The sequence below is a fragment of the Melitaea cinxia genome, chromosome Z (genome assembly GCF_905220565.1).
Source record: "Melitaea cinxia chromosome Z, ilMelCinx1.1, whole genome shotgun sequence".
Lineage (NCBI taxonomy): Eukaryota > Metazoa > Arthropoda > Insecta > Lepidoptera > Nymphalidae > Melitaea > Melitaea cinxia.
In genome coordinates this window covers 19,099,979-19,115,337 of record NC_059424.1, presented here as the reverse complement: position 1 = coordinate 19,115,337, position 15,359 = coordinate 19,099,979, and the positions used below count along the sequence as shown (strand labels likewise).

The window sequence follows — 15,359 nt, the reverse complement described above, 5'->3', positions numbered from 1 at the left end:
GCTCGACCGATTTTTATGAGGGCATATCGGGTAGGTCTGAGAATCGGCCAACATCTATTTTTCATAACCCTAAGTTATAAGGGAGGGGGGGAATCGGCTTAATAACATACATGGCAAAGAAACGTTTACGGGGTCAGCTAGTATCTTCTAATATTTTATTCAAATACAAGATACTCTAAGAATAATATTTGAATTTGTGGAAAATTTTACTTTCCAACGTCACAATTCATGCGTAACGTTGTATCACTCAATGTACGTGTTTTTTTTTAAAATTAACGCAGTAGTAACTTTAATTAGGTACTTCGCGAGTAAATTAATTATCATCATCTTTTTTGTATTTTACTAGAAGGCTGAACTTTTTGTGAATGTAAAACTTTGCGAGCGTTAATTGAGTCCCCTTATAATACAGTTTTTGTTTGCCAGATGTACTAATTAGTAAAATAAAAGATGTTATTTGTGGTGACTTTATTCATTGGATAACGTAAGGTTTGAATTTTGGACGTAGTTATAATTTGAAAGTATACATGTCGTGACTTGTAAAAAATGGGGGAAAAAAATCATAAACAATGTTTTATAATATTTCATGTCACTACTTACCTAATATAAAAACTTAATTTTGATTTTCATAAATTTTAAAAGTGGTAAAGAGAAGAATGATGCTACGAATAAATTTGGTACTTTTTGATAAGAAAATATTTGTGTTTTCTCGCAAACGAAAAAAAATCCGACCGTTAAAAAATATCAATTAAAAACACAATTTTAAGTATAACTAAAAGAATACTCCTCAGATTTTTTTCAGAGGTAGGCCACAGCAGGAAATTTCGTATAATAATAGTATGGAGCAGCCCAACTGGGGTAGTATCTTGATCTTAGAGAAGATCACAGCTAAATAATATTGTTTTCAGCATAAAAAGCAGCAGTAAATGGCGTTTATTTTAATATTACAAACAGACACTCCAATTTTATTTATTTTTCTAGACATGGTGGGCACTTGTCAATATAATCGAAGTCGATTAAATATGTATAAAGATTACGCTCAAATTCAAATGAGACTAGATGACAGTTGCCAGCTTTCGAATAAAGAAAGAACCGTCAAAATCGGTGCACCCAGTAAAAAGTTACAACGTAACACACTACAGTCGAATAGATAACCTTTTCCTTTTCTGAAGTCGGTTAAAAAACCAGTATAGTGTAAAATGATATTTACTTAGTAGAAGTAAAATAAAAGTGCGTGCGTACAAAGGACACATGTCAGAAGTTAAACTTCTTTGGCAAACTAATTTTTAACTCTCGTTTATATGTATACAAATCTAAAGCTTTAGATTTCCATTTCAGCGCCATCGACAAAAACGTTGCCGTTCCATCCGTAAAAAAATTACTATAATGCGCCTAAAGAAGTTTCACTTCAAAATGTGTGTGCAATTCACACACGGCAGAAGTGAAACTTCTGAACAGATATTTTTTATTACTGATAATATAAAATACTGAGTAATTACTGCATTCTATCTCATTCTCTCTTATACATTTATGTGTTTGTTTCTTTACAGTAATGCATTTTTATTTCATCGAGTTTAAAATCACAACGATTCTATCGAAGTTTCACTTCAAAATAACGCTTGCTCTTAAGAAATCGTATGAAGTTGAATTTAAGTTACAAGTTATCCTGTTACAGTTGACGAAGCAGAAAATGAGGGGCATTATGTATGGGCTGAATACGTGTAGTCTTTACTTTGGTGGTGTCAAGGTGGCGATCGTGATGTGGCTATACGGTGTTCAAACGTTCTCTACCGATATACACTTCTGGCTTGGCTTCAAGCCTACGCAGTTCTGGAAGTGTATTTGGGCAATGTTGCCAGTCGTTATAATGGTAAGTCTCCGTGATGTCTGGTTACTATTAATAATTGTGTTTGCTCGCAAACGAAAAAAAAAAACGACTTCAACTACATCGACGGGCAATACACGACAACGAGAACGTAAGTAGATGAAAAAATTGGCAATTAAATACGTGCTATCAAAGATTACTCAAAAAGTAGTCATGAGATCTCGATCAAATTTAAATGCGACCACAAGACAAACATACGCTTTCGATTAAAGCAAGACTCGTCAAAATTGTTTATAAAGAATAAACTGGTACTCTGGCTAATACAACTCACTACGTTATAATAGATGTAGCTACGTAACATCCTTTAATCAATATTCAATGAAGTAGTTTTAGCTAATTCAGATAGATGGCGTTGTGACGACAAAATACGCGTCATCAAAGATTACTCAAAAATTGCTCATTATATCTCAATCTGCTGTATTCTCTCCTATAAATTTACATCTTTGTTTTTTTTTATCGTGACGCATTTTAATTGAGTTTAAAATAAGAACGCTTCTATAGAAGTTTCTTAGCAAAAGCGTCGTTGTATACGTAAATTTTACACGAACCGTTTATGGATCGTTTCTACGGTTTCTGTGTTAAAGGAAAAAATTATTTTGAGAACGAGTCGTTTAAACAACGATTAGAGTCGTACATGAACTCTTTACGAATCGTTTTTTGGATATAGAAAACAGAATTCCAAGCTTTCGTTGGTAAGGTAATGCTAAGTTATTGTATGGCTTTTTTGGTACTGTTAGTTGTATTATATTTAAATGTGTTCTCTGTAGTGGAGATGAATCATTTAGTTTTTAATCGGTATAACTTCATTTATATTTTCTAATAACTTTTTATTTAAACAATTAAAATATTAAAGTAACACACACCGAGAAAAATATATAACAACAAAATAGTGACAATATTTAAATATTTAAATAATAATTATTTAGTGACATTAGTCTCTGTCTGTCCATATTTTTCGCCAGCTCGTTATTTATTAGTATAGATACAAATACAAAGAGGTTTGATGTACATATATATACACAGTTTAAAGTTTATATTTATATTTGTGATTAGGCTATATTGTGATTTTTCTGTCTATTTCTACGCCATGAACTCGAATAATGAAATATTATTAATTTAATACAACCCATGCGCTTGGCAATTGTTGTTTGCGTTTATCTTCGTTTGAAGCATTAAGTCATTTTCTTAGTGTATGTCTGTGTAATTACAATTATTTTATTGGTAATGGATACTATGATTAGTTTCGGAATAGTCGCAGTTAGGAATTAAAAAAAAGATACCCAAAAATTAACAAGTAATTTAACTTTTTAGATATTTTATTTATTTATTAAATTAAAATTAAAATAGAATAACAATATTGTGACGATAAAAGTGAACAACATTGACGTCATCATTTATTTTAGTACATACTTGTAATTTGATTCCATTATATTAAGGTTTACATTGTTTCGTAAACAAAAGTTTGTTTTATTGTACTAAGAAATACCTTTTCGAAAACTTTACAATAAGGTTATTTATACGTTAAAGGCTGACAACGAATATAAGCTGTTTTTCTTTTGTACTTTTTTTTGTAAACAAACTTCATAACGACGTTCAAGTAGAATGAATGGTATTTTTTTTTCTCTTCATGAAGTTTTTTTACACGTCAAGTATCAAGCCATCATGAGCTCTCTGGAGTTTGAGAGGGGAAATTAAAGTAGGAAACAGTTTTGTATAAGTTTGAATGGACCTTTCATGTGGGCATTAAAAAACTCGGTTCGCATTAGTTTGCTGTATAACCTGTATATGTAGTGTTCGCGAATGTTTTAATTTGGAATTGAATAGACTTCCTGTAGTTCAATCTAATTATGTAATTAATCTTATATATAAGTTTCTCGTGTATGTTAGTTAAAATATTCCTCTGAAACGGCTGGACCGATTTCTATGAAATTTTGCGTACATATCGGGTAGGTCTGACAATCGACCAATATCTATTTTTCATACGCATAACTTATAAGGAGGGGGGGATTAAGGGGGTTATTAACGTATACAGCAAAACAACGTTTGCGGGGTCAGCTAGTAAGTATATATGCAGAGCAAATGTCTTTTTAGCAAAGCAAAGGAAATAGCGGATTTCATTAAGCAAATGGGTTGATCATTTTTTTTACTATTATTTTCGCTTGTTGTATTGTACACATAAACAGGAGGGATAATAATAAAAAGAGTATGGTAAGATTTGAACCTGCAAGATATACTGTTACGTATGGCGTGAAATGTTATTAGTGTTAGGGTAAAGAAATGGTCAATGTTTGTCATATGGTTGAATTAAACCCGTGACGGTTTTGACAATTGCTGTTTATTGTTTAAATTGTTTTTTTCATCAACCGATTTCAGGTTCTCGATTCGAATGTATTTTTTTATGTTTCATAGCCTTTTACTGGGTACTTGTGGTCCCATATAAATTTGACCAACATATGACGAGCTCTTTTGAGTTGTTCTTAATGACTTACTGCGTAGTATGTGACGTGTTGAGTGATCTTTTTTCATACTACTGCCTACGTTGTATTACTTGTTGTTGTGAAATGAAGTCGTTTTTTTTTTTTTTTTTAGTTTTCGAGCAAACTAAATTAATATACTAATAAACGAAACTTATTTTTGCAGACGATTTTGTGTATAAATATTATTAGTATAAAGAATTTAAATGACGAATCTCAAAAGGGTATGGCTTTCACGTGGATAGCTCTATCGTTGTTAATACAATTAATAATTAATTCTAAAATGATAGCAAAGTACATAATGCGAAATGTGAGTAAATTTTTTATTACTATTTCTGTATATCTCTGTAATTGATATATTTTTAAGTGTTTTTTTTTTTCGTGAATATAAAGGAGATATGTTTGCCTGCCTATATGCCTATATGCCTTGAACTCTTTTTTTAATTTGTCCCCAAAAAAAGTATTCAATCTTGAGATTTGTACTATTAATTTGTTTCGTATTTAGGTTCTTTGTGATTATGTAGAAACGTAATGGAATAACTCGCTCTTATTTTTATTGAGGTATTTATTGTCTTATTTATATTAAAATATTCTGTAATGTTTATATGAATTTAGAAGAAAATAATATTGCCCATTCAGTTTGTACTAAAATTATATGTATTTTTTTTAACTTATATCTGACATTGAAATTTACGATGACATGTTTTGTATTTCAAAACATTTGGTTTAGGTATTTTCCATACAAACATTTTTGATGCATTTTTCTGCTATTCACGGTCAAAGAGCTCTGAAATGTACGTAAAAATAAATTAAAAAACTAAAAATCGATAACGAATAAAAAATAGAGATGTCAAAAGATGAATGCCGGTGCTTTTGTTCAGTTGTGAAAGTGAATGAATGGTAAAGCCGCAGGTGGTGATTATTTTCGTGAATCTCGAAACATCGTCGCCTAAATCAATTTCAGATGTGTCACATACGATTTTTTTTTTATATACGAATAAGTTGAAGACAAACGTCCACCTGATGGCAAGAAGTTAGCTTTCGAATAACAAACGCGTTGCCGACCTAACCCCCCACTATCCCCAGGATATCTGGCCACCTTACCACATGAACAGAACATTACCCGAAGTATATATCTTTTTGGTGATATAGCAATTCATTCTGTACAAACAGGTTTCCTTTGTCTATTGATCGAACCATAAAAGGCTTTAAAGAGAAAAGGTACTTTTTGTACAGCGTTCCAATTTAATGTAAAAGTTTTGTTAAGTACTTATTTCATAATTTATTTATGATATTGCGTCAAAAAGGTTAATGTATACAAAATTAATCTCATTACAAAGTTCATTACAAATTTAGTGTTACCTCAATTAGAGACAAAAGAAAATGCTTATGCCATTTCATTACAAATAATATTAAAACTATGCAAAATTAACTGAATTCAATAAAATTTATACTGCACAAAATGCGTACATGCTGTATAAATTGTGTTTGTTTTGTGGTAAGTTTGGTTAAAATGTGGTGTATGTACGAAGAAAAAAATGCATACAGAAAATTATAATTGCTAGCGGTTTAAATTATGAGTTTGAACATTAAAAAAAGGGTATATATGCGCGTGTGTCGAATACATGGTAGTGTGAGTGCAATATATATTTTTTTTTAATTTTATGTATTTTTTGTGCATAATTAAATAAATATATTAGCATTCTGCACTCCTTATCTATATATTAATATCTATATATAATTATATACATTACGCGTCACGTTGTCTATCCGTGATGGACTCCTAAACTACTTAACTGATTTTAATCAAATTTGCACACTCTGTGCAGTTTGATCCAACTTGAAATATAGGCTATATTTTATTTCGATATATTTATTTATATAGTAATTATATTCAAGAAAAAAAGCGCACAGTTCGCCAGGCCGGCGAGCGGCGACCACGCAAATTTTTTCTAATACTTACATTTTTGAACTCGCGATATCTTTTGAATGAAATTTCCGAATTAAATAATTCAAATAGTTTTATAAAGGTATTGAAGCAGTCGTTAATACGAAGTATTTTTTTATAAGCGACTTTTCTAGCGGCGGGATTTTAATTTAATGTTTAAGATAAAAGAATACTTATTATGGCAAAACTATAATAGCTAGACATATGCTATCACGACACTTTTTGTAAATGTAATGACGTGTTCTGCAAAGTTTTTTTTTTTTTTTATTTCGTCGTTTGTTTTTTTTATTTTTTTTAAGTCGTACAAAAATATTTTATTCATAGTCAATAGTTCACCAATAGTTTTCGCAGCGCACGCGATGTACAGAATTCTTTTTCGCTAATTGTTTTACACCTTGTGTTACATTGTTGGAGTTTTAGTTGGGTCAGTTAGTTTTTTCCTAGTTTTTTTTTTTTTGAAAATGTAATATAGCTTATATCACCCGCGGATAGTGTAGCTTCCCGACAGTGAAAGAATTTTTGAGCCTATTTAATGCAAACAAACAAACAATCAAATCGTTTCCCGTTATTATGTTATAGTATAGCCTAGTTGTGCTCCGCAGTGTCACCCGCGTTAGGTAATTTGAGGAAAAATAGCCTTCTTCGATATTTCCGCACACATAGAAAGACAGACAGATAAAACTTCAAAATTGTTTTGTTGTATTAAATAACTAAATTAACTTAATAATATACAAGTACTTTGACAGACAGACATTTCAATTTTATTTAAATGTATAGATCGAATCGTATTTAAATGAATATTTAATACTGAAATTGATGTAATTACTTTGTAATTATTAAACATATGCTTTTAGTTTTCGGAGTTAATGAAACTTGCAGTAAAATAGTTTTAATTAATAATAAATTATAGTGTTTTATAATAAACGCACAAGAGTTTTCTCCCGGTTTTACGCGTGTGTAGTAAATAATAATGAACGGCTTAAGCCCGTCTATGATTACCATTCCGCTTCTTTCTGATTAAGCCTGTTTTTTTATAACCTATATTTTTTTCGATGAATCAACCGGCTTTATAATGTTAAAATATTTTTAGTGGTCTAGCGAATTCTTAAACCGAAGCACTCCACAGTTAAAGTATAGTACTTCATTATTTCTTTTTTTTTAACAAATATGATATACTACAGATTGTGCGTTATAATTTAAATAAATTAATTAAATTAGCAGATAGCAATAAATACAATAATACTATTTATTTCTTTCTAATAATAGAAATAAGAAATCTTCTTTTCATTGCAGAATTTGGTAGGAATTTTTAAAAGTAACTTTAAGTATGGCCCTCCAGAAATTGATGATCGTAAGAGGAGAAAATACTTCGACGAAATAGCAGAGAGCAGGCAGTGTCAGCATAATTGTATGGTTCTGGATGTAAGTCCTTTTATATTATAAATACTCATAGTTTTTTTTTGCACGAAAATGTATAAGTACACGATAGATACACACATACTTTGACTTATTGATTCAGCTTGTAATATCCTACTACGGGGCATAAGCCTCTATCTCCGTGCAGAAGGATCGGAGCCTAATCTATTACTCTACTCTAGTGCAGGTTGGATTAGGTGTCAATGATAACCTGGTACGAGGGGCGAATGCTTGCACGACCCCATCTCCCCCACTCAGGCAGACGACTAGTCACACGTGGTGGTTTTTTAGTCAGTAGAAATCTAACATAACCGTCTGGCGCCCCCGCAGCGGAGGGTATCCATGATCGATTTTCCTCAAGTAAAAAAGATGTCAATGATAACAACCGGGATGGATGGCTTAACGTACACTATAAGCCACGGTTGGGAGTATCACAAAGACAAATTGGTGATTATGTATACATACGTAATATTATGTAGTTACTAGCTGACTCGGCAAACGTGTTTTGCCGCTAAACATTACGCTATTTAAACGCTATTTAAAAATAGGGGTTTGTGGTAGAAGGGTGAACATTTAGGGTTGTATGTATTTTTCAACGCCAAATCATAATAAAATAAAAAATAAATAATTTATCTAAAAATTAAAAAAAAATTGGGGTGGACTACCCTTAAAATTTAGGGGGATGAAAAATAGATGTTGTTTTATTCTCAGACCAACCCAATATGCACACAAAATTTCATGAGAATAGGGAAGAATTCGGAAGAGTTTAACTACAAACACCGCGACACGAGAATTTTATATATTAGATATGCATTGTTACTAGAGAAAGGTGTCAGATATTTAGGTGATGTTTTAACGGAAGTAACAATTTGTCATTTAACAAATGTCACTGTACATATTATTTATTAATTATATTATTTTTAATTGATATTTAACACTTCAAAATTCTACTCGTATTTTACGTGAGAAATTTTCTTTTAATTTCCGATTACCTATTAATCAGTGACCATTTTTTTTTCAATTTGTACAGTACACCGATCGGGTTCCTATTGCAAATATTAGCACATAATAAATCTTTGCTAAATTTCATATTAATTTTTGATGATGATTATCTCTCTGAATCATCTTACACAATCATCTAGGCTAACTCTAAAGTGTAAAGTTAATAAATTTATTTTATGAACAAAGTATTGTATTTAGAAAGGTCGTCGGCGCTGTTATCTTTGACTATTTTTATACGCTGCAGTTTAACGGCCCGTAAATAACCCGATGTTAAAGCGGATCATTGCATTTGTGACGCTATTATTATCGCTTTTATAAAATCTAAGTTATATAAAAAAGAAAAAAAATAAGGAGATTTTATATATTTAATATTTTTAGATTATAATTATATTTATATATTTCTGACGTAATACTCAAATATTGTATTTACTTCGACTATGTTATTTACTATTTTTATAGAATTTAATTACTTAGTACTTACTACCTATATTATTTTAATAAATGTTATTTTAATAAACGAAAAAATAATGATAGAGAGGCAGAGAAATTCAGTCTAAATACCTATTCAAATTAAGCGTTATAAATTAATACCGTGGGATGAAAAAATGTAATATAAAGATCAAAAAGAAAAAAAAAAAACATATTACTCCATTTTTATGAGATTTTTAAGGAGCGACGGTAACTGTGTTGTTATTAAACTTTTGCGTCTTCATCTGCCCTCATAATTACCTTGGCAGCTGAATTTCGCTGTATGTCTCTAAGAACCGTTATGACGAGTTATATTTTAATAGACATTCTTAAGGTTTCGCTTTGATTCTATATAAGAACTATGACCTCCAATAGACTAAATTATATTATAAGTCAGAATCAAGCAGAGTATTGGAACAGTCAGGCTGGGGCAGGACGATAACCTTATCTGGGGCGAGGTGGCGAATGCTACTGCGACCCCATCTCGCCCAACCCAGAAGGGCGACTGCTCACACATGGTGGTTTTTTAGTCAGTAGGAGTCTGACATAATCCACCCCCCACGTGAAAAAAAGACCATAACCTTATAGTAAAGGGCAAATAATGCTAATCTTAGGTAGTGTTGTGTTTCTGTGACGAGTAACTCAGCTGAACTCAGCTGGAGATGAATAGGAAGCTTAGGCGTTGATAATCTAGCTAGGCTCGTCATCATCATCATCATCATCATCATCATCAGTGACCGCAGGGCTGGCTTTGTCGCACCGAAGACGCTGCTGCCCGTCTTCGGCCTGTGTATTTAAAAGCCAGCTGTTGGATGATTATCTTGCCAACGGTCGGCTTTTTAAGTTCCAAGGTGGTAGTGGAACTGTGTTATCCCTTAGTTGCCTCTTATGACGCGCATGGGAAGAGAGGGGATGGCTTATTCTTACTGCCGTAACCACACATCCTTAGGCTCGTTTGTGCGCTTGTAATCATACGCTATAAGCGGTAATTGCTAACCACCAGGTAGACAGGTAGTTTGTTTGCTGACAATGTACAGACAGCGAATGTACTTTTTGTTTTCAAAATATTCATAATTATATATATGTATCTGTTAACGGAACAAATGGCATAAGATTAACTTTTTAACTTACACATTTGGAAAATTAAAAGTGCTGCCAATCCCGTGTTCTGTTCACTTAATCTTCTTCTGGTCAAATCTATACTATATTATAAAGAGGTAAAGTTTCTAACTTTGTTTGTTTGTAGGGGGTAATCTTCGCAAATACTGATCTGATCACGAAAATTCTTGCACTAACAGAAAACAAAAACTTTACTATATATTTGCATCACAAAAATAATAATTAACGCCCAACGAAGTGGGCACGGGTCGGCTAGTAATAAATAGAGAAGTTTACTGTCTTACACATATTAATAAAATAATAATGTAAATAAATTAAAAAGAAAATTAATAATGCAGAAAATGATTTCTCTTATTAAATATAATTTTATTTTAATATAGACGTAGAACGTCATAACTATTAAACTTAATAGCCATGCAATACATTGTAGCGAGTTGAGTGAGCTATTATTAGTGTTTAAGTAACGTTTAAGCTCTCGCAGTGGCTTTAGCGTCTTACTTAATGCTTATATTCCTATATACTGTATAATAGGTTCTCGTCCGTTGTTGGTATAGGTGTTTTATTATTATGAAAACTAGCTAGGTTCTGGGTTTAGGTTTCTAAATTTAAATTATCGATTTGAATTAAAAATTGGCAGTAAAATTTTATGTTTGTGTAACATTGCCTTAGAAAATGATTTACAACTTATAACCTTGAAAGAACGAAACATGTGCAGGGTGCATTGACTTAATTTAGAACTATGAACCAATACATAATATGTATATTATATCAATCCATATAAAGTTAGTCTTTACAGGACTAGTGTTTTCTCTATCTTATAACGACTTACAGTATTTCATATCGTCTTATAGTATTTTATAGCTGACCCCGCAAACGTTGATTTACCATATATGTTATTAACCCACTTAATTCCCCCCCCCCCCCTTATAACTTAGGGGTATGAAAAATAGATATTGGCCGATTCTCAGACCTACCCGATATGCACACAAAATTTCATAAAAATCGGTCCAGCCGTTTCGGAGAAGTATTATAATTAACATTGTGACACGAGAATTTTATATATAAGATGTAGTGCCTCGTAAAACGTACAGTGTCTTCAGATTTTTATAACGTGACAAAGAACCTTATAGACCAGTGACCAATTTTTAGAAAGCAAAAAAATATTGTAGCACGATGAGACTCATTGTAAAAGAAAGAGAATACAACGAAAATAAAAGATTACGGGTGATGTGAGTTCGAGAAGTTGTAGGGAGGATTAAGGGTTAAAAAACGGTTTATCTCGATTTCCGGCTAAACTACAAGTCCTATGGGAAAAAGTAAACGCTAAAGATTGCGCCAACCCGTCATTCTTACAGAAAATCACACTTAAATAATACTGTTTTCGATCAGTGTTGTGTTTCTGTGGTAAGTAAGGTGACCAGAGCTCCTGGAGGGATTGGGGGTAGGGTCGCTAACGCACTTGTAATGCTTCTATTGTTGCAGGCGTCTTATAAGCTACGGTAATCGCTTACTATCAAGTGAACTGTACGCTTGCTTGCCAACTTGGTCGTTTCTAAAAAACAATATTATCCTATTCATTTATTATCAGTATACAAATTTTCAGTTAGTACAATGAGAAAATATTAATTGAATGAGATTAAAAGCCTTTGTGTGAAACCTTAAAATTTAGAACGTATTTGCTTTTAGTATTTACCGATTACCATTACGATTTGAAAGCGATTCAAAGTATATCGTTTGATTGACATAATAAAAACAACTAATTGTTTTCATTTGGTGGAAAGTATACAAATACAGCTAAAGTCAGCCGAAAACGAATACCCTCTAATTGGTGCTTATTATGAGTTTTTTTGTAAAATGGTGTAATAGTACCATGCCGTAACTTTTGTTTTGACATTGTTAATCCGTTCTTTATAATTCATCATTATAATTAAACCATTTTCGTCCATTTCTGGAAAAAGAGCGCTCCTTTACGCATATCTCATCACTTTCGGACATAGGCATTAATCTATACTATACAAAACACATATTTGCATACAATACGGGTTGCACGGTATATATATATATATATATATATATATATATATATATATAATTCTAATTTATGTATATATAATTATATAATTTTAATTTATAAAATTCTCGTGTCGCGGTGTTTGTAGTTAAACTCCTCCGAAACGGCTTGACCGATTCCCATGAAATTGTGCATATTGGGTATTAGGTATGAGAATCAAACAACATCTATTTTTCATCCCCATAAATCTTAAGGGTAGTCCACCCCTAATTTTTTTTTGGATAAATTATTTATTTTTTATTTTATTATGATTTGGCGTTGAAAAATACATAAAGTCCTAAATTTTCACCCTTCTACCACCAACCCCTATTTTTAAATAGCGTTTAGTGGCAAGACAACGTTTGCCGAGTCAGCTAGTATATATACATATATATAAGTCTTAGGTATATTAGTAAAAAAGCGCATTAAGATGCTAACCATTATATCGCGTCAACAATTGGTATTTGTAGTAGGAAGAAAATTGTGTTATTAATCATTTTAATGATTACTGTTTTTTTTAATGGTCGTCACTTAACGGATATTTGTAAGACAAGTTATAATTAAAATATACATATTTACAATACTTTAGAACTAAATATTTATAGATAGTATAAATGCAGTCTGCGTGGAATGGTGCCAAGAATGCTTGGAGCATTTCCCCGTTGAATCGCTATGCCGATTCTCTGGGCAAAAAATGCACCAGCCCTCTTGTCACCAGTGGAGGCAATAAAGCTAGGTGTTATCTCTTGATAAAATTTAGCACTTATACTGCAAGTTCCAAGTGTTTTGACTGCAAACAACAACAAATTTCAAATTAGTGACGAATGTTTGTGCCGTTTAGTCGTTTCAGCTTTTTCCGCTGCGGCTCTCGCTCTTAAGGCTGTTTCCCTGTACAATACTATACTTATACTTACTGATAAACACTATAGTTGAAATTATTATTTATATTTTTATTATTTAATACTATACTTACTGATTTGATATTTAAAATATGTTGTAATTGTATGTTTTATCTACTATTATTAACTTGATTTTAAAATCAATGGCTTTTACCTCGTAAGATGATATTATATTTTTTTTATAGAACCGTTTAATACTTTTCTTTGCACTTTTTTTGTCGTGTTTAATGGTTTATCGTTTTTATGTTATAGGAAGGATACGAATGCAACCACATGCCCCTCATATATAAGAGTAGATCGAACATTTCCAGCAATGAATCATCACTGACGAATATATATGAAGGGCCGTCGGGAAAAAGAACATCAAGCGTCATCGACGTCTCCGTTCTTCATACCAATTAAAATACACGTACACTTTGTTTTGAGAAATAAAAACTTTTTTTGAATTTGAGACTATTTTTTTACTACTAAGTTAATGCAAATAAAAGATGTAATATCCGTGATATACAATTAGATATCTAAATTAGATTTCCAAAATAGTATCAGATGTAATTGAATTATGTAAACATTTTTTGCAACAGAAATAGGTGTTATAGCGCTTTCCATTATATCTCACCCGTGCGTACTTCTTAGGCATTAAATGTTTTTGCGTTTAATTTTATTTAAGAAGGTCATAGATCAAGTAAAAAAAGGTAGATAACGCACCTAGAACAGAAAACTGAAGCCACTTTTTTAAAGATGTGTGAGTGAGTAAGTGTTGACTCCTTTTAAAAAAAGTCCCTAAAATTTTTATTAAACAATTAATTTAAGATAGGTAAAATGGGTATGTGAAAATAAAAACCTGTTTATAGTTTTAAATAAATTTACTAAAAATAAAACAAAAAATCGGTAGAATAATAAAAAAATATATTCGTAAGATAATCGTATGAATGGACACTTCCTATCCCCTCTGTTTATCTCTTTTCAGTTTGCAGTCGGTTTTTTTTTAACTATTTTTCTTAAGCCTAGAATCCTTTATGTCGTATAAGTTTTTAAAATTTTTGTCGCTTAGAACTCAGAGTCATCGTCATTGTTTGCATTTTACTAATATGATGTAGTCTTATGTTCAAATATTTTTCAATCACTAATCGTATTAAATTGACTTTATGCGCATGGCCAGCATAATCGTGGTCATTTTCTCAGTCTTACAGCCGCTACCCATTCACCTCTTATTAAAATATTCGTTGGAAACCTAAAACCATGAAATTTGATAGTAAAATATGGGTACCTAGTTTACTCAAAAATTGTAAAAAGTTAAAACATAAAACAAACGAGTTAATAATTCATAAATATATTTTGATTTGTTTTATTTTCAATTTATGTAACATAAAATAACACGAGAAAAAAAAACAATAACTATGTCTACTTTTTACTTAATTATTTTTCTGATTGCGTACAATTTACTTACCCACATTTTGGGGTCTTGAAAAAAAGAACTACTGGCAACACTCCCGTGGTACGTCATTTCGTGACATTGAAATTATAAGTTCCGAATAACCTCAATATTATTTTGGAATAACAATAAATTTAAAGTTTTATATGTACTTACGTGTGAAACGATATTCCTTCAGATTTTTTGTTTACTTTGGTATTGTTTTTGCACCATTTAATCACACAAGACGGCATTTCATAAGCAAAGTTACTGTATGAAGCCTCGTGACATACTAAAGAAAATGAGCGTAGTTTGATGCATATGTGTGCGTGAGCGCATGTATTTACTTGAAGGAGCCGAGTTTTGTGGCTTCACTAACAACAAAGGCCGCGCATTATCTACTTTTTTTTACTATACTATGAAGAAGGTTAAATGATTCGGGCGTTTTCCTCATACTGTCCATAATACTCTTTATGAGCACCACTTCTCAAAAATTCAATTAGATGAAAATCGTTTCACACATTTCAAAGTGACGATGATTCATAAAGTCAAACAGATAACAAAAACCAGCGCACGCATACACGGGTACACAAACACTCACATACAGATGCATATAATATGTCAAACATTTGACTCCACTTAACCGAATGTCAAGAGTTGAAAACTAACCTATACAGCACTCGGTTCAGT

General features: G+C 31.6%; 1 protein-coding gene across 1 annotated transcript in view; it reads left to right on the top strand.

The window, feature by feature from the left end:
- The window catches only part of LOC123668898, a 46,864-nt gene extending 33,160 nt beyond the window's left edge, over positions 1 to 13,704 (top strand). The window contains exons 10-13 of the mRNA XM_045602590.1: positions 1,673 to 1,867; positions 4,523 to 4,666; positions 7,598 to 7,726; positions 13,511 to 13,704. Of these exons, the coding sequence (XP_045458546.1) occupies positions 1,673 to 1,867; positions 4,523 to 4,666; positions 7,598 to 7,726; positions 13,511 to 13,660 (618 nt within the window). The 3' untranslated portion in view covers positions 13,661 to 13,704. The remainder of the gene's footprint in view (positions 1 to 1,672; positions 1,868 to 4,522; positions 4,667 to 7,597; positions 7,727 to 13,510) is intronic.
- Positions 13,705 to 15,359: the final 1,655 nt, after the last annotated feature.